Below are 18,493 nucleotides of genomic sequence, written 5' to 3'. Positions count from 1 at the left end.
GGCCCATACCTTGACTGTAGCCTTATGAAAGACCTTGAAGTAGAGGACCCAGCAAAGCTGTGCTCAGATTCATGAACCTTGGAAACTGAGATAACAACTGCGTGTTGTCCCGCAAAATTTGTGGTAGTTTGTTACACAATAGCATATAATACAGCATAATAAAGAATCTGACTCCATTTTCGATGTTTGCTGGGTGTCCCCTCCTTTGTAGAGGTGGGAAGTTTAAATCACACAAGCCCCTGCCCGTGCCTGGGAACCCTTACACAGCCCCACTTTCTGAGCCCAATAAAAACTCCAGCCAGTTTCCCCTCCATGATCTCTCAACCCATTCTGAGACCTGCTTGGAAATCTACCTTGTTTTCCCCAGAAAAATCTCTCTATGTGAGTAATAAACCTTTCCATACCCTCTTGCTGCATGTGTGGTAGCATCAGTCTTGACATCCAAACCAAATTTTGGTTTGAGGGTCTATCCCACAGCTGTAGGGTGGCTGCAAAAATCTGAGCCAAGTGTCTACACAATGCCCATCACAATCAGGGTTCTTTCCTCTCATGCTTTGGCTGCTAACTAGCCCTGCTGCCTTTGGCAACTGTGAATTTTGAGTTGCTGCCAGCTGGAAGGCATGCTGTTTGACCTATACTTCTGCCTGCTAGAGAGTTTTTGCTTTGAACTTGGCTGCTTTGTGCTGTATTTGCCGAGTCCTACCAAACCTGTGTTAGAAACTGACCTAAGTCAGAAGTTTTTATAATTGGCATTTAGAAGAATGAGATTGAAGTCTCCCTTAAAGCAGCTCTGGGTCATGCATGTGTCTTGGCCCAAATCTATCAATCTCAGAGTGAATCATATGTCTCAATTCCAAGCATAAGTCATTACTGTGCTATGCTCAGGAGAACGGCTCGTACTCTGTGATCACTAGTTGTGTGTTTCAACTAGGTACTGGCCCCTATTCTAAAGTGCACTAAGAAGGAGACTGACATCCCGTGCAATAGTGAGGTCCACGGGGTGATTGCTTCCTTGAAGGAAGTGCAGTCACCACATGGCATGCTAAGTCTACCTTCGTAAAACCAGATGGTTTCCTAAGACCCTTTGCTAAGACACCTTTGCTGGTGCTGCTGCCTGTGCCTCAGTGAGCAAGAGATTCTGATCCTCAGGCTTACAGGAAAAAACTTACATGGAACTCTGTGGCACAGTTCCTTATGAACAGTGTCCCTGAATGCTTTACTCCTATCCCTTTTGAAGGGCTGTAAGACAACATCACTCTATTTACAACTGTAAAATAAAAAAGACTCTGAGTTAGATACAGGGCCACAAATTTTCAACATTTAGAAAGGAGGGTGGGGAAATCAGTATCCAGGGTTGCTAAAATATATTACCAAAATGTCTATTTTTAACAAAAAAAAATTATTATAACTGAAAAACTGAGCTCTACATGGGAATTTCACACAACACTGTAAAATGATTATAAATCAATAAAAAAGTTTAAAATTTTTTTTTAAAATGAGACATATAAAGAAATAGGAAAGTAAGCCCCATACACAGAGGAAAAGCAAGTAACAGAAACAGACTTGAAAGAGCCCAGATATCACATTGAACAGACAAGGATATCAAACCAGTCATTAAAATTATGTTCAACAGCTAAAGAAGATCACGATTAATGAAGCTAAGAAAAATACCATGACAATGCTTCATCAAAGATCAACCATTAATAAAGAGATTGAAATTATAAAAAGATGTAGAATAAGTTCTGAGCCATAATTAAAGGTCTTCCCACATTCTTTACATTCACAGAGCTTTTCACCATTGTAGATTCTCAAATGTTTAGGTTGTGAGCAATGAGTAAAAGCCTTCCACTGTTCTGTACATTCATTGCACTTGTTGCTATTTTGAATTCTCTGCTTTTTAGTAAGGTATAATGTACCAACAATTTCTACACATTCCTTACATTCAGAAAGTTTTTCTTTAGAATGAGTTCTTTTGTGATGACTAAAGAATAAATGGCCATTGAAGTTTTTTCTACATTCTTTACATTCAAAACTTTTCTCTCTAGTATAAAATTCCTGAGCGAATAAAGCATGTTGGCTAAAAATGGGCATGTGTTCATGGCTGATAATAAATTGCCTGAAATAGCCCTCCTGCTGTCCCTGCTGTCTCTCAAATTGACTTTTGCATTCCCAAGTATCTCTGAAAATGGATTTCTCCGGGTTATGGCTTTTAAATGGTTCCATGACAACCCACTGGGATGATTCTGTCTCATAAATACCTCTTTTTGGAGATAACTTCTTGGGCTCACACCTGGAAACCAAGTCTGAAAGATAAGAAACACATTTTAATTGCTGGTTTTGTATTACCAGCGAAATAAAATATCTCTAGTAGAAAGAGGGAGAATTGAAAAAAATTCACATAACAAATGAAAGCCTTGGGGAGCTCTCAAATACTATCATGAAACTGAGTGAAAAGAGGACAAGGAGATGCAGAGAAATGAAAGCTCATGCGAGAAAAGTGAGGGAGTTAATCAACAAGTCAGTGGTCCTGAAATTTTGATCTACTTCAAAATCACCTTGGGAGTCTGTTGCAATTATGGATGTTTACAAAACATTATAGATCAACTGAATCAGAATCTACAAGATCTATATGTTTAAAACGCTCCACCAGGCCAAAGGATTATGTGATGGGAGACTACTAGTTGTCCCAAAATGCCTTAGTCTCCTTTTGGATGTTGATTGAATCTATGGTTTTCAGTTGAGAACAGGCTGCCTTTGCAGCAGAATATGCCATGTAACTGGATTCTACCTAAAGAAATGCAGGAGTATTGTGTAGTACCCTCTGAGAACTTAAAGAGTCAGCTGGCCCATGCCCTGCATGTGTTATTCTGCCACTTCCTCAGCAAAGCCAGCTGCAATGTGGACGTGATGGTTTTGCAGAGCAGAGCTGCCACTCCAGCCTGGATTTCAATGCAAGAGAAAATTAAATTTCTATATACTACAATTATTTTGGGGTCTCTGTCATATGCAGCCAAACCTATATCCAAACTAAAACAGTTTCCCATTGAACTGAAATTTTTAAAATCCACATGAGTCTTATACAAGGCCTCTGATTACCTATAAGACCTCTTTTTGAGTCCAATTCCTTTTTATTCACTGTGTTACACCATTAACTTCCTTTTAACAACTAGGACATTCCAAAGTCTTTCCTATATTAGAGCTTTCCAGAGGCTATTTCAGAAAAGAAAGTTTGAGAGTGACAACTAAATAAAGCATTCTATTCTAACACAATTTATTTTTCCATTTTCCTAGTGATGGACTTTGGGATGTTTCCAGTTTAGGGCTATTATGATTAGTACTGCTATGAGCATTCTTTGCACATTTCTTTTAGTGGAAATAGGACTACTTTTTGCTAGGTGTATATACCTAGGAGTAAAATTGCTGCATGAGAGGATATGCCTTTGTTCAGTGTTAGTTGACACTATCCAAAAGCGTCCTAATTTACAATTTCATCAAACTCGAAAAGAGTTCCTGTTCCTCACATCCTCACCAACACTCATTATTGTTACTCTTCTTCAGGTGTCCTGGCAGATGTGTTGTGATACTGTATTGTGGTTTAACTTGCAGTTCCCTGATGACAAATGATGTTCAACACTTTTCCATATGTTTGTTGGCCAACTGGATGTCTTTCATAATTTTATTAATTTTTGTCCAATTTTATTACATTTTTTGGTGGTAAAGTTCATATACCATAAAATCCACCATTTTATACATTTTGAAGTATTGCAAGTCAGTAACTTGTACTATATTCCCAATGTTGTACAAGACCACTAAATCCACAGCATTTTTATCATGTCAAAAAGAAATCCCATACCCACAGTCATTTTCTGTTCTCTTCCCCCGAGTCCCTGGCAACCACTAATCTGCTTTATGTCTCTATGAATTTATCTAGACATTTCATACAAATGGAATCATACAATACATGATGCTTTGTGTCTGTTCTCACTCAGTATAATGTGTCCATTCATATATCAACATGAAGTAAACTAATGACATTCATGGATTCCTTATTTAAATAAAGATTTTAAGAGCTCAGTAAAATTAAAAATAGATTAAAAAACAAAGCAAGCAGAAAAATTAGCTAAGTAGTAATTCTAGAAATGGTAACAAGTAATACAAAGATATGTAATTAACAGCCGTATCTTGGCTCAGTAGTAACAGTATGTCAATGATAACAAAATAAGCAGTGAAAAATAAATTGAGTATTTATCTTTCTTGGTCTGTAGATACATATATCAGGGCAATCACATAATTGATGAGAGTTCTTTACTGGAGAATTTCAGCTGATAAAAGCAGAAGGAACCTCTAATAAAATAATGGATCTAGGCAATAATCATCAATGGCTGCTAAAATCCTTAAGGGAAAGGTTAATAAGTATCTTTAAAACAGGTGAATTCTGATTCACAACACATGCATCTGTCTCAACACATGATCAATCTCAGTATTTCTCAAAGTGACACAAACCAACATAAGATGCAGTAAGATGTACACAGCAACCATCAAATCCTGTTGTGTTCTGCTTTTGTTCTTTCATCATGGCTCACATACTGTTACCAAAATGATAATATTCTTTTCTGTATCATTGGCTCTATGTTGGTTTTCCATACTCTTGGAGTTCCATCAGCTGTGGGTTACTGAAAATTCAGATAACTGGATATTTTTAAACCTTTATATTCAGTTATCTTACAAGTGTCTGCTGGTAACTATTGTAACCTTGCTGCCAAGTTAGATGTAACCAGGCATAAGGCAAAACTATAGCTTCAGTGGTTAAAGAAGGGATAAAGTTAAATTGCCAACAACATTTAAAAACATAAAAGAGGTCCTGAAAGCAGACAAAGATTGGAACTCTCTGACTCTATACTAGATAACCCACCAGGTATTTCACTAATCCTTTACAATCAGACATGCTTATAATTTTACTCCACAAATATGTCATGTTAATTTTACTCTCCAAATCTTTTGTTATTTTTTTTCATTTCCTAAGTAAGTCTTAAGATCTACAGATCTTAACAGGAAAACAGCTTTAAGCCCTCTTTAAAACAAACAAACGAACAAACAAATACTTTCTCGATCTTGTTACTCCTTCTACAGCCCTTCTCTTAAAACTTTTAAGGTATTCTCTGTCTGATTCATTCATTTACTAAATAAATGCCTCACATGTAATTTAAGATTTCAACAATATTTCAAGTGGTTCTGCTGTCTTTTTTTTAAAACTCTAACTGAATCCTTCTGCACTTACTTTGAAGTTCTGCAAGTATTTTAAAACAACAAAAACAATACGAAAAATCTCTCTAAATATAGCTCTACATTAATCAATTCATGAATCATTTACATGAAGAATAAGACACAGACTTATTTTCTGTTGGTGAGTTAATAACTTAAGTCTCAGACATCAAAGTCTGAAAATATATACTATAACATAGTACTGTCTTATATGTTTTTAGACACCAAGTCACTCCAGTAGATGAAAGCAGCAAGTTAGCTCAGAGATGGGGAAGGATTTATTTACGCTGGAAATGCTGGGGACCATTCATTAGAAACTGAGATCAAAGTTAAACAACTTCTAGAACCAAGACAGGTAAGAGCACTCATAAAAGGCACACTTAAGGGCAAAGTTGTGAAGAGTTTCACAATACTGGAGACATTAAAGACAACATATTCCAATCTTGTCATTTCTGCAGCTATATACTGACCCAAAGATATGAACACACCTATATCGTAAAGGAAAAAGGAGTCTCTATGTAATTAGAACCGTTATGTATAATGTTCAATGAGGGCTGGAGAAAAGGAACCATGTAAAACAGTTCATAAGGGAATAAGAAATGAACAATAAACAGGAACTAAGGAGAAATCAGAATCCTTTAGAGAGGAGCAAAGAAGAAAGTTCCAAGAAGGTGATCCACAGGATAAATATAGAAGAGGACTTCGCTGTTTCAATATGGTGGAACTAAACATCTCTGTCTCTTCTCCTCTCTGCAAACATGAAGAAGAAGCAGAAAAAGAAAGTACATCTTCAATAAAAGTAAGACAGCTAAACTCCAATTCCAGTGCATAAGCAAAGACCAGAGGACAGACTGAACCAAGTAGGGAAAAAGCCAGAGACAGTGGCTGTTCTCTCTTATCTCAGACAGAAAGAATGGTGAACAGCGTTCTCCACAGAAGGCACACCCTATGGGCAGAATGAATGAGTCATGCTTTGCAACAGTGGGATCCAGATGTGTTTATAACAGGCAGGAACATCATGGTCTTCATCTGGCCCTGTCAAATGGTAGGAAAGAGCTAAACAAGGAGATGTGAAATAGACATTACTCTTATACAAGTAGGCTGCTGGCATTGGGGTGCAGAAGAGATACTAAGTGCCAGAGGAAGCAAGCAACTGATAATCTCTGATTCAGGAGAAGTAAAGGGCAACCCAACTTTCAACACAAAACTCTGTGATAAAAGAGGTCAAATGAGCAACAGAAGCTTCCTACTAGCTCAGAGCATTTTTCTGGACAATCTTCAACACTCTCCTTCTGTGAATAGTGGGTCCAGCAGGAAATAATCTTTGATTCAAAGATGAGGAATGATAGTTACAAAAGGAACCAGCATCAGATCTATGCAATGACACTACAGAAACCAAAAAACATGAATATGTAAGTTTAAAGGAAACTCTGATATTGACTGATCAATATGTCTCATAAAGTTCTAAAGCTTAAAAAGAAAAGAAATCTATGGGCATCCAAGCAAATATATAAAGTCACCTATGAGGAGAAACAATCGAGTTTCAGATTTCTCCAAGCAACATTCAAAGCCAGGAGACAGTAAAGGACTGTCTAAAGTCCTTAGGTAACTGTCTACAAAAACGTCCAGGGAAGACAGTATGCTCAAGAATTACGTACACAGCCAAATCTCAGCTAAATAGAAAGGTTTTTTAAAAAGGCATTTTCTTACATGCAAAACCTCAGAGACACTAGTTCACACTAAATTACAAGCTCCATGAGGACAGGACTTTGTTCAGTACACTGCCATATATCTAAGCCCAGAATAGTACTTCATCCATATTGTTACAACTATAAATGTGGTTTCCTTTTCCTTATAACTTCTACTTAATTGTTGAGGGACTGGAGGAAGTGTGGGATTCCAAAAAAGCTAAGTGGCTGATCAATTTCTTTCTCAGTTCTGTCACTAAGAGGAAGAGGAAAGCATGGTTATCGAACATCCGAAGGCCAAGATCAAGGTTCTCTGAGGTTTTTTCTTCTCTAAAATGACAGTTCCTGACTACCAAAAGCCCATTCAGAAGAGCTGGGGATTTGTACTTCCTACTTGAATACATAATGGGGGCCTTGGGGTTAGACCCAAAGACCCTGTTTTCTGTCAATCATGTGGAAGTTCAGCTGGTCCACATCTAGGCCACAGTCCTCCCTCATTTGATCTGTTGCAATAGCCTATTAACTGGTCTCCCTACTTCTTTCACTGCCTGCCTGACAGTACCTTATTAACCCAGAGTGGCCAGGGTGATTGTTCCAAAATGTAAGTCAGGTTATATCGCTCCCTGGCTTAAAACTTTCTGTGGCTTCCCATCTTAGAATAAAAACCAATATTTCTACAGTGGCTTCCATAGCCCTGTGTGATCTGATTCCCACTTATCCCTCTGACTTGATTTTCTATATTTTGCATAACTTAACTTCTGCCCCCTCTGCTTTTGAGTTTGCTGATTCCCTTGCCTGGAGTTTTCTCACTCCTGATGTCTGCAGCACTTACTTCTTCACTTCTCCAAGAGCTTTCCTCACCTGTCACCAAACTGGAAAAGCCCTCTCTGACCACTGTGAATAAAATAACATCTCAACCAATACACTTCCTATCACTGTTCTCCTATTTTATTTTTTCCATAGCTCTTAGTACGTTTTTTTCTTACTGAGATATAATTGACATAAAACATTGTATTAGTTTCAGGTGTACAACATAATGCAATAGATGCATATGTTTTTGAAATGATCGCCTCAGTAAGTCTAGTTCACATCCGTCACCACAGTTACAAAGTTCCTTGTGATGAGAACTTTTAAGATTTAATCTCTTAGCAACTTTCAGTGTATAATACTACATTATTAACTAGTTACCATGCTGTGCATTACATCCCCCGGACTTACTTTGTTTTATAACTGCAAGTTTGTACTTCTTGACTACCGTCATTTATTTCGCCCGCCCTCTACCCACCACCTCTGGCAATCAACAATCTAGTCTAGCCTCTGTATCTATGAATTTATTTATTTATTTAGATCCCAAATATAAGTGAGATCATATGATATTTGTCTTTCTCTGTCTTATTTCATTTAGTGTAATGCCCTCAAGGTCCATCCATGGTTGTTGCAAATGGCAAAATTTCATTCTTTATTATGGCTGAATAACATTCCATTTCCATTTCTGTGTGTGTGTGTGTGTGTGTGTGTGTGTGTGCGTGTGTGTGTATACACACACATACCACATTTTCTTTATTCATTGATTCACTGATGGGCACTTAGGTTGCTTCCATGTCTTGGCTACTGTAAATAATGCTGCAGTGAACATGTGGGTGCATATATCTTTTCAAGTTAGTGTTTTTGTTTTCTTCGAATAAATACCCAGAAGTGAAATCCCTGAATCATACAGTAGTTCTATTTTTAGTTTTTTGAGGCACCGCCATACTGTCTTCCATAGTGGCTGCACCAATTTACATCCTCATCAATAGTGTACAAGGGTTCCCTTTTCTCCACACCTTTGCCAACACTTGGTTTTTATTGTCTTTTTGATAACAGCCATTCTAAAAGGTGTGAGGTGATATCTCATAGTGGTTTTGATTTGCATACCATTTTGAAAATACATACATGTTTGTGTCCCCCATCTACAATAAACCTGAAGTGTATCTCTGTGGTGTCCTAAGGGCAGGGTGTTTATTACTGTAGCAGCGGCAGGATAGGCTAGGCCATGCAGTGTTAACACCACCCGGTATCAGTATTTTCACACGACAGGCTTATTTCTCATTCATACTACGTGTCCATCACCGGCTGTGTCTGTACCCTTGTCTTGCTTCCTTTCTAGTTTGTGTGGCCAGGTACTCAGTGCCTGTGGTCTCTGGCATGGGCTGGGCAGCTCCTTCTTCAATTTGGTGGTTCCAAATATAGCCAGGGAGAAGCCAAGTGACTTTTGTATCTTTTGGCCTGGTGTATACTAGAAGCCTCTGGAAGTCTTTGTGTAGGTGGTGAACACGTGCAAACATACTGGTTTTCTAGCTTGAGGACGCTATCTTTGACTTCAGCTGTTACTTGGGTAACTCGGCTTGAGAAATCCAGTTGCACCTGCGAAGGGGGAACTGCACAGGGCCGTGTTATTATTACACCCACCTGAGGTCCAGAGTAACATCTTGCGATTAGGGTAATGGTCCTTCTGAATCCCTTCTGCAGAGGCACCTGTGCCTTTCTCAGTGCTGCAGCCTGTCTGCTCTGAATCCATCCTGTTGTTCCTGGGTTCCATGGCTTAGGGAAGGGCTGAGGTTTGTATGTACCCCTTTCAGTTCCTATGAGAGAGAGAGAGATGGAGAGAGGGAAAGTGTTGGGGTAGGGGAAGCTGGGTGGGCAGCATAGCAAGGAAATGGGAAGTGGAGTGTGGCATTATCTGGGGGCATATCTGGGAGTTATTTTTTCCTTCTCCACAGCTGCTTTCTTGCAATTCTGTACTTTTCCGAGAGGACTCCAGAGAAATACAACTCAGGTTTACAATTTTAAAAGCCATGCTCCAGGTGAGTTATTTCTTCTCCCTTGAAATACAGTGTCTTTTTTAAAACTATTTTTTAAATTGAGGTATAACTGACATATTATATAGTTTAAGGCATACAACATAATGATTAGATATTTGTGTATATCACAGAATGATTGCCACAATAAGTCTAGTTAACATGTCCATATATAGCTACAAATTTTTTTCGTTGTGTTGAGAAGTTTTAAGATCTACTCTCTTAGCACCTTTCAAGTCTACAGTACAGTTTTGTTAACTATACTCACCATGCTGTACGTTACATCCCATGACTTATTTATTTTGAAATCCTGTCGCTTGGTTTTTTTTTTTTTTCATTTGTGTGAACATTTCTTCATCTGGAAACTTTCTTGCTCAGCTGAGCTTTATCTATGAACCGACCCCAGATCCTCCCATTCTGTCAGGAAGTGAGTGATGGCCCCCAGCAGCAGGTCTTGTCCCTTAGTGTCCCACTCTTTTCCTTTCTTCTCTTTTTTAACTGAAGTATAGCTGATGGACAATACCATATAATTTACAGGTGTACAATATAATGATTCACAATTTTTAAAGTTTATACTTCATTTATTGTTATTATAAAATATTGGCTATATTCTCTGTGTTGTATCCTTGTAGCTTACTTTATACATAACCGTTCGCACCTCTTAATCCCCTACACCCCTTCTCTCCCCACTGGTAACCACTAGTTTATTGTCTATATCTGGGAGTCTGTTTTTGTTATATTCACTAGTTTGTTGTATTTTTTAGACACCACATGTAAGTGATATCATACAGTATTTGTCTTTGACTTACTTCACTTAGCATAATACCTTCCAAGTCCATCCGTGTTGTTGCAGATGGCAAGATTTCATTCTTTTGTGGCTGAGTAGTATTCCACTGTGTATATATACACCGTAACTTCTTTATCCATTCATCTGCTGATGGACGCTTAAGTTGCTTCCATACCTTGGCAATTGTAAATAATGCTGCTGTGAACATTGGGGTGCATGTATCTTTTCGAATTAGTGTTTTTGTTTATTTTGGATATATACCGAGGAGTAGAATTGCTAGGTCATAACATAATTCTATTTTTAGTTTTTTGAGGAACCTTCATACTGTTTTCCAGAGTGGCCACACCAATTTACATTCCCAGTAACAGTGTACAAGGGTTCCCTTTTCTTTACATTCTTGTCAACGTTTGTTATTTGTGTTTTTTGATGATAGCCATTGTGACAAGTATGAGGTGACATCTCATCGCGATTATGATTTGCATTTCCCTGATGATTAGTGATGTTGAGCATCTTTTCATGTGCCTGTTGGCCATATTCATGTCTTCTTTGGAAAAATGTCTATTCAGGTCTTCTCCCATTAAAAAATTTTTTTTTCTTGGTGAGGAGGGGAGGTAATTAGGTTTATTTATTATTTAGTTTTTAATGGAGGTACTGTGGATTGAACCCAGGACTTCATGCACACACTAGCACACACACTATCACTGAGCTATACCCTCTCCAATCTTCTGCCCATTTTTTAATTGGGTTTTTTTCTTTTGATGTTGAGTTGTATGAGCTGTTTATAAATATTGGATATTAACACCTTGTTGTTCATAATCATTTGCAAATATATTCTCCCATTCTGTAGGTTGTTTTTTTTTTTTGTTTTGATGGTTTCCTTTGCTGTGCAAAAGATTTTTTTTTTAATTGAAGTACAGTCAATTACAATGTGTCAATTTCTGGTGTACAGCACAATGTCCCCATCTTGCATATACATACATATATTCGTTTTCATATTTTTTTATCATGTTTCATTATTATTTTAATTATTACATTATTACAAGATATTAAGCATAGTTCCCTGAGATTTTAAATTTAATTAGGTCTCATTTGTTTATTTTTGCTTTAATTTCCTTTGCTTTAGGAGACAGATCCAAAAAAACATTGCTGTGATTTATGTCAGAGTGTTTTGCCTATGTTTTCCTCTAGGAATTTTATGGTTTCTGGTCTTACATTTAGTCTTTGATTCATTTTGTGTTTATTTTTCTATATGGTGTTAGAGAATGCTGTAGTTTCAGTCTTTCACGTGTAGCTGTCCAGTTTTCCCAGCACCACTTATTGAAGAGACTGTCTTTTCCCCATTGTATATTCTTGCCTCCTTTGTCATAGGTTAATTGACCATAAGTGTGTGGGTGTATTTCTGGGCTCTCTGTTCTGGTATACTATACCGGTTCTTTTCTAACAGTGTTCCCATTTATGTGCAGTGCTCTACAATGAAGCCTAAATACATTCCATTGAGCCTCCTACGTCAGAGATGTGGTTTAATTAAGTGGAAATGATTGTTGAGTGGAATAACTCATCTTCACAAGCCTGTTTATTTTTCCTTAGTTTTTGAGTTTCCCCTTTTAAAAAAATGAAGTATTTCATGAAGTACAAAAAATAACAGAACCTAGAACAGGAAGGACTATTGAAGCCCGTTTCGTACTTGCTCTCTCAGGAGTAACCTGTAAAGAAAATTTTTCAGTCATCATTCTCTTGCATTTCACAACTATTTTACTATATATCCCTAAACAATATGCTGTTAGGTTTTCCATAGTTTTGAACTTTTTAACAAGTAAGATTAGCTAGATGTATACGTTTTTGAGAATTTTAGTCTTTCAAAGCTGTGAAGTAACTTAGAAATCTTGTTCAGTGTCAATATCTAAAATAATGGAATGGTTATGTCTCGCCTTGAAGGCTAAGATGAAAGATACATTCAGTTAAAGTTTATTAAAAGATTTCCTAAAAAGAATATGAAAATTAATATATGTATGTTACTATAAAAAATTCTTGAAACAAATTGGAAAACTTGAATAGAGATTAAATATTTGATGATATTAAAAAAAGAATTTGCATTATAAGGAAAAATACTTACGATTTTGTCTAAAAATGAAGATCCTTAGTATTTGGTGTACACTTTTAACTATATCAAAGTCCTATTATGTACAGTAGAGGTTTTCTTTATTTGGTAAATATTTTAGAAAGATTCTGACTTCTTCCTTTACAAAGTAAAAAAAAAAAAAACAGAAGGGAGGAGGTCATACTAAAGACTTGATTTTAAGTAGTAATTAGCATGTCAGATGTTCACTAGAAAATTCTTTCAACTTTCTTTATGTTTGAAAATCTCCACAATAAAAATATTGGTAAGTCATGGATGATCATAAGATAAATAGTAATCTGCCAGGCCTGCAGGTTGCTGTGTGTTTTCCTACTCTATTTCATTTATTTGGGAGACTGCAGACAATTGTGTGTTTTTGTTCATTCCTAGCCCTAGGCGTGGGATAATGAGAATGTCTCACTGTACGAAGCTTTGTCTACAGCAACAAGAATATTCAAGAAGATGGAGGTACTTTGTTCTAGTTACACTCATTTTTTTTTCACTCTGCCCCATCCTTGGCCTCGCCCATTTGCTCAGTGTATTTTCTCCATCCGTCAGTGTCCTCTTCCAGGTCTTCTTTCATCTGAAAAACATTTCCTTTAATTTCAACAGCACTATGTGGTTTTATCATTTCAGGGGTTGGTGATGTTCAGGGACGTGGCTGTGGACTTCTCTCAGGAGGAGTGGGAGGGCCTGGACTCTACTCAGAGGGGTTTATACAGAGATGTGATGATGGAGAATTACAGCAACCTGGCCTTACTGGGTATGGATTTCTGTCCCCAAGTAAGTTGTGAGTTTTGGGTGTATCTTTCAATTGTCTGGGTGGACTTTTACCTCTTCTCTTGGGAATTATTTTGCACTTTGCAGATAAGGAGATGAGCAGTTCTTTGTGGTACCTTTATCTCCTTGCTTTACATCTTCCTCTTGTCCTTCATGTAGCTGCCAGTTTTCTTGAGGACTGGGTTTGAATTCAGGAACAGCATGATTATGTCTCATTATTTTTCTTACAAACAGGACCCTCTATTCCTAAGCCTGATGTGATTTTCTTACTGGAGCAAGGGAAGGAGCCCTGGATGGTTTTGAGGAGCTTGGCGGGAGGATGGCACCCAGGTGAGCAGATTGAACAGACGGGGAAAGGTGCTGCAGTTAAGAGCCCAGTTGGTGGGGGGGTCAGCACCTTAAAGGTATTGACTGAGGAATCTCTCCCTTGAAGGCCTATCCAAGGGCTGTGAAGAAAAGGCTTAAGACACATGGAAAAAAGTACCCTCTGTGCTATTCATCTGTCATAATTCCCTCCCATTTCAAAGCCCTTTTTCTTTAAAAGCCATCCTGTATCACATAACTTGGATCCCCTTCTTTCCTTTTTAAATTTAAACTCATGTGTGTGTTTTTTTCTAATCTCCTAACGTGCATTTCTAAGGCCTACTATTCATTTTTCCTACTGATAACTGATTTTTTTCCTGACTAGTTTTGCTTTGATACAGCGATTCTGTGCATTAATGGATATTCATTGACTTTTAATCAGCATCTGTTAACTTAAAAAAATTCATGTTCCTTCTTTTCTTGGTAGGTAGGAGTTAAAGTATATAAACTTGTGGGGGAGGGTACAGCTCAGTGGTAGGGTGCATGCCTAGCTTGCACAAGGTCCTGGGTTCAATCCCTAGTACCTCCATTAAAAAAAAAACACCCCAAAACCTAATTAATACCTCCCCCCCAAAAAACGAGACAATAATAAATACATAAATTAAGTAATATTTTTATGTATATATACTATTAAGAGATAGTCTAATAAAGGGTCTAGAATATGGCCATAAATAGATTCCTGAAAATAGACTCAACTATAAGACTTCTAACATGGCGCTGAGAATAAAGAGCTAAAGATATAAATATGGGAGAGTGCTGGGAGAAAAGGATATGCCTGCTTTTAGGAGGAAAAAGCACACAGAAGTGATTGAAGATAGTAACTGTAGAAGATTTAGGTGTCCAGGAAAAGGGAGACATCCATTTTCAAATAACTTGGTGACATTCTAAAGTGGGCAAAGATTGGGTTGTAAGTAGCAAAGACTGATGGATTTTTCTTTTGAAATATGACAAAAGATAAGGCTTTTTATTTTTTTAAATGTGCTTTTAAGTAACGGAAACACTGTCCATTTTAAAAAGTGTTCTAATTGTAGGATATAGATGATTTTTAGTTTTTTTCACAGAACATTACAAATGTGTTTTAACTTTTTTTTTTACTTTTTTATGGGCAGTGGAATGGACATCCCATGAATTCATTTCCTAGCTTCAGCAATTATCAACATGTTTTTGCTCTCACTTCAGTTATCCCCATTGACCTCTGCATCCCCCACCCCTGAAGTATTTTAAAGCAAGTACCAGACTTCATATATTTAAGTACTATTAAATATATACGTTGTTTTTCACAGTTTCTTCCATTTAAAATTACTACTCTGATGTATCTTTATTTAGATGGGTATTTTCATATTTGATTCTAAGATGTGAGATTTCTGGGCCAAAAAAGTTTAAACCTTTTAAAGCTCCTGACATTCTAGCACAGAAATGCATGATCCAGGGAAGCTGATTTAATCAATCAGTTCAGCCAGGTATTAACTGTCGCCTTACCTAAAAGTTAAGGGTAAAGTGAAAAAGTGTGATATACCACAACTATTTTATTTTAACTGAAATCATTTAATTATGGATTTTTTTCCACCCATTTTCTGATGTCAGGGCCAGGCATTTTCTTTGAAAATGGGTCCCCTATTTGGAGATCTGCCTTACTGTTCATCCATAATAAACCCAGAAGGCATGAATCATAATTTAAGCTTTAAATTTTTTACATGAAGGGATTAACAGATTGTTGCAACCCACTGTGAATAGAGAATCCTCTGGGGCTGTGCTATTCTATACAGTAGCCACTGGCTACATGTGGCTATTTAAATTGAACTTTATAAAGTAATTAAAATAAAACATTTAATTCTGCATGCACAAGAGTACCATTTCTGGTACTCCTCATTTTTTTCCTGTGGATTCAAGTTACTTTCTGTTGTCATTTCCTTGCTCCAAATATAGCCTCCTCCTCCTCCTCTACCCTTTGTGTTATTTTTCTCATATATATTACATCTTATATGCCATAAGCCCAGTGATACAATTCTCTAATTGTTTTATGCAGTTGCCTTTTAAATTAGTTAAGAGAAAATATTACATACTTATACTGCATTTTATACTGACCTACATGATTACCAGGAATTTTCATTTCTTCATCTAAATTCAAGTTACCATTTGGTCTCTTCTCAAGAAGCCTCAAGAACTTCTTTTATTATTTCTTGCAAGGCAGGCCTACTAACAACACATTTTTTTCAGTCTTTATCTGGAAATGTTATTATTTCACTTTTATATTTGAAGGATAGTTTTGTTTGATGGAGGATTCTTGGTTGACACTTCTCTTTCAGCACTTCAGGTATTTCATTCTACTGTTTTCTGGCTTCTATTATTATTGATGAGAAATTAGCTGTTAATTTTATTGTCATTTCACCATACACATGTTGAGTTTTTTTTTTTTTTCCTGTTGCTTCCAAAGTTTTCTCTTTGTATTTAACTGTTTGGCTAGGATGTGACTTAGTGTGGATCTGTTTGTATTTATCCCATTTGGAGTTCACTTAACTTGGAAATGTAGATTGTTTTTCATCTAACATGGTATGTTTCTTCAAATATCATTTCTGCCCTGTTCTCTCTTCCTTTTCTGGGACTCTCATTACATGTATGTTGCTATACTTGGTCATGTCTCACAGGTCTCTTTTTTTCTGTTTTTCAGATTGTACAATCTCTGTTGCTCTACCTTCAAGTTCACTGAATTTTTTTTCCATCAACTCACATCTACTGTTGATCTCCTCTAGTGAATTTTTCATTTCAGTTAGTGAATTTTTCAATTCTGGGATTTCCATTTGGTTTGTTTGTATAATTTTTATTGATATTCTCTAATGAGTTATTGTTCCTTACTTCTTAAATAGGATTTCTTTTAGTTTTTTGGACTTGTTTATAATAGCTGCTTTGAAGTCCTCTTCTTGGCTTCCCGAGGACAGTTTCAAGTGATTGCTTTTTCCCCTTATGAATAGGTCCTACTTACTGGTTTTTTGTGTGTCTTATGATTTTTGTTGAAAACTCATTTCATATAATATAGTAAGTACATCACCTCTGATCCCTCTAGGAGTAGCTGTTGTTGCTGCTTTTTTTTTTTTAACTTCAACTTTGTGTCTTCATGTATTTCTTCTTTTAATGAGACTGGAGTTTCTCTTTCCTTAACTGTTTCGTTTATTCAAATTACTGATGTATTTGAACTTGTTAACCATTTTACTTTGTGCTATTTATCCTACTTCTTCTGTTTTTATTTTTTGTTGTTTGTTTCATTTTGTACTGTTTTGGGTTGATTTGGATATGAAGTTTAAAAAATAAAATTTATTCCAGTGTTTATTTTTATTCTACTGATTAGGAAGCTGAAAGCAGTTGAAAGCACAGACTCTGGAGCCAGACCGCTTGTATTCAAATCGTGGCTGTGTCATTTTTTTTTTTAATATATTTTTTGGAGGGTGGGGAGTATATAGCTCAGTGGTAGAGCTGCTGCTTTGCATGCACAAGGTCCTGGGTTAATTGGATATTAACCCCAGACATATGATTTACATATTTTCTACCTTTCAGTAGATTGCCTTTTCATTTTGTTGATGGTTTCCTTTGCTGTGCAGAAACCTTTTAGTTTGATGTAGTCCCATTTGTTTATTTTTGCTTTTGTTGCCTTTGCTTGTGGTGTCATTGGCTCTGCCATTTAATAGCTATGACTTTTGGCAACTCCCTTATCCTCTCTGGGCTTCTGCTTTCTCATTCTAAACATAGATGGTAGTGATACCTACTCATAGGATTCTTGAGATTTATTAAAATTAGTTCAATAAACAAGAAGTTTATACTGTATAGTACAGGGAACTATTTTCAATATCTTGTAGTAACTTATAGTGAAAAAGAATGTGAAAATGAATGTATGTTGTGTTCCTATATGACTGAAGTATTGTGCTGTACACCAGAAATTGACACATTAGAAATTGAGTATACTTCAATAAAAAAAATTAAAATTAGTTGATATGTGTAAAGCAGTTCCTGGCCCATGGCAAGCACAGTTTGTTAGTCTTTTCCCTTTTCTTTTAGTTCTTATTCTTGAAATTTCATCATACGTAATTAAAGTGTAAATCAGTATCTTTATCATAATATTCTCAAGCAATTATAGATTTAAGAAATGTTATAATTTCAGTCCCCCATTTTCTGGCTCATATGCTATTATTATTCAGAATTTTAATGTTATTAGGTAAACGTTACTGTTTTATTACACACATTGACTCTTTACATTTTCCAATCTCTTACATTTTCTTCTTAGTTACTCTTTTGGGGATCATTTTCATTTTTTTCTGAAGTAAATCCTTAGAAGTTTCTTTTTGTTCTTGAGAAACTCTTATAATTCTGTTTATCTGAAAATGATCCAAGGTAAAATAAAGACATTTTCAGATGAACAGAATTAAGAATTAACCATGAACAGAAGGAAACTTCTAAGCATATACTTTAGAAAAAAATTCAAATGATTCCAGAAAGAAAAATTCATCAGTTCTGAATAAATTTTAGCTTTTACATCTTTGAATATAGTTTCATTCCTGTTCTTTTTTGGAAGACTGATAAGATCTTTGTCTTTTCTTCATGCTTCTGAACCTCACTTTCATAGTTCCAGTCTCTTTTTCTCTATATATTATGTGATATGAAATTTCTTCAG

The 18,493-nt window shown here is 36.4% G+C and overlaps 2 protein-coding genes across 2 annotated transcripts in view; both read left to right on the top strand.

Moving 5' to 3' along the window:
• Nucleotides 1-18,493, top strand: part of LOC140698377 (uncharacterized) — a 116,736-nt gene that overhangs the window by 58,653 nt on the left and 39,590 nt on the right.
• Nucleotides 9,740-15,012, top strand: ZFP82 (ZFP82 zinc finger protein). The gene is made up of 5 exons (XM_072968731.1): nucleotides 9,740-9,793; nucleotides 13,081-13,158; nucleotides 13,327-13,453; nucleotides 13,705-13,800; nucleotides 14,943-15,012. Exons 2-5 carry the CDS (start codon nucleotides 13,153-13,155, stop codon nucleotides 14,972-14,974), a joined length of 261 nt encoding a protein of 86 aa, XP_072824832.1. The 5' UTR covers nucleotides 9,740-9,793; nucleotides 13,081-13,152; the 3' UTR covers nucleotides 14,975-15,012.

The sequence above is a fragment of the Vicugna pacos genome, chromosome 9 (assembly GCF_048564905.1).
Source record: "Vicugna pacos chromosome 9, VicPac4, whole genome shotgun sequence".
Lineage (NCBI taxonomy): Eukaryota > Metazoa > Chordata > Mammalia > Artiodactyla > Camelidae > Vicugna > Vicugna pacos.
The sequence above is the reverse complement of the archived record's forward strand: the minus strand, read 5'-3'. Positions and strand labels throughout refer to the sequence as shown.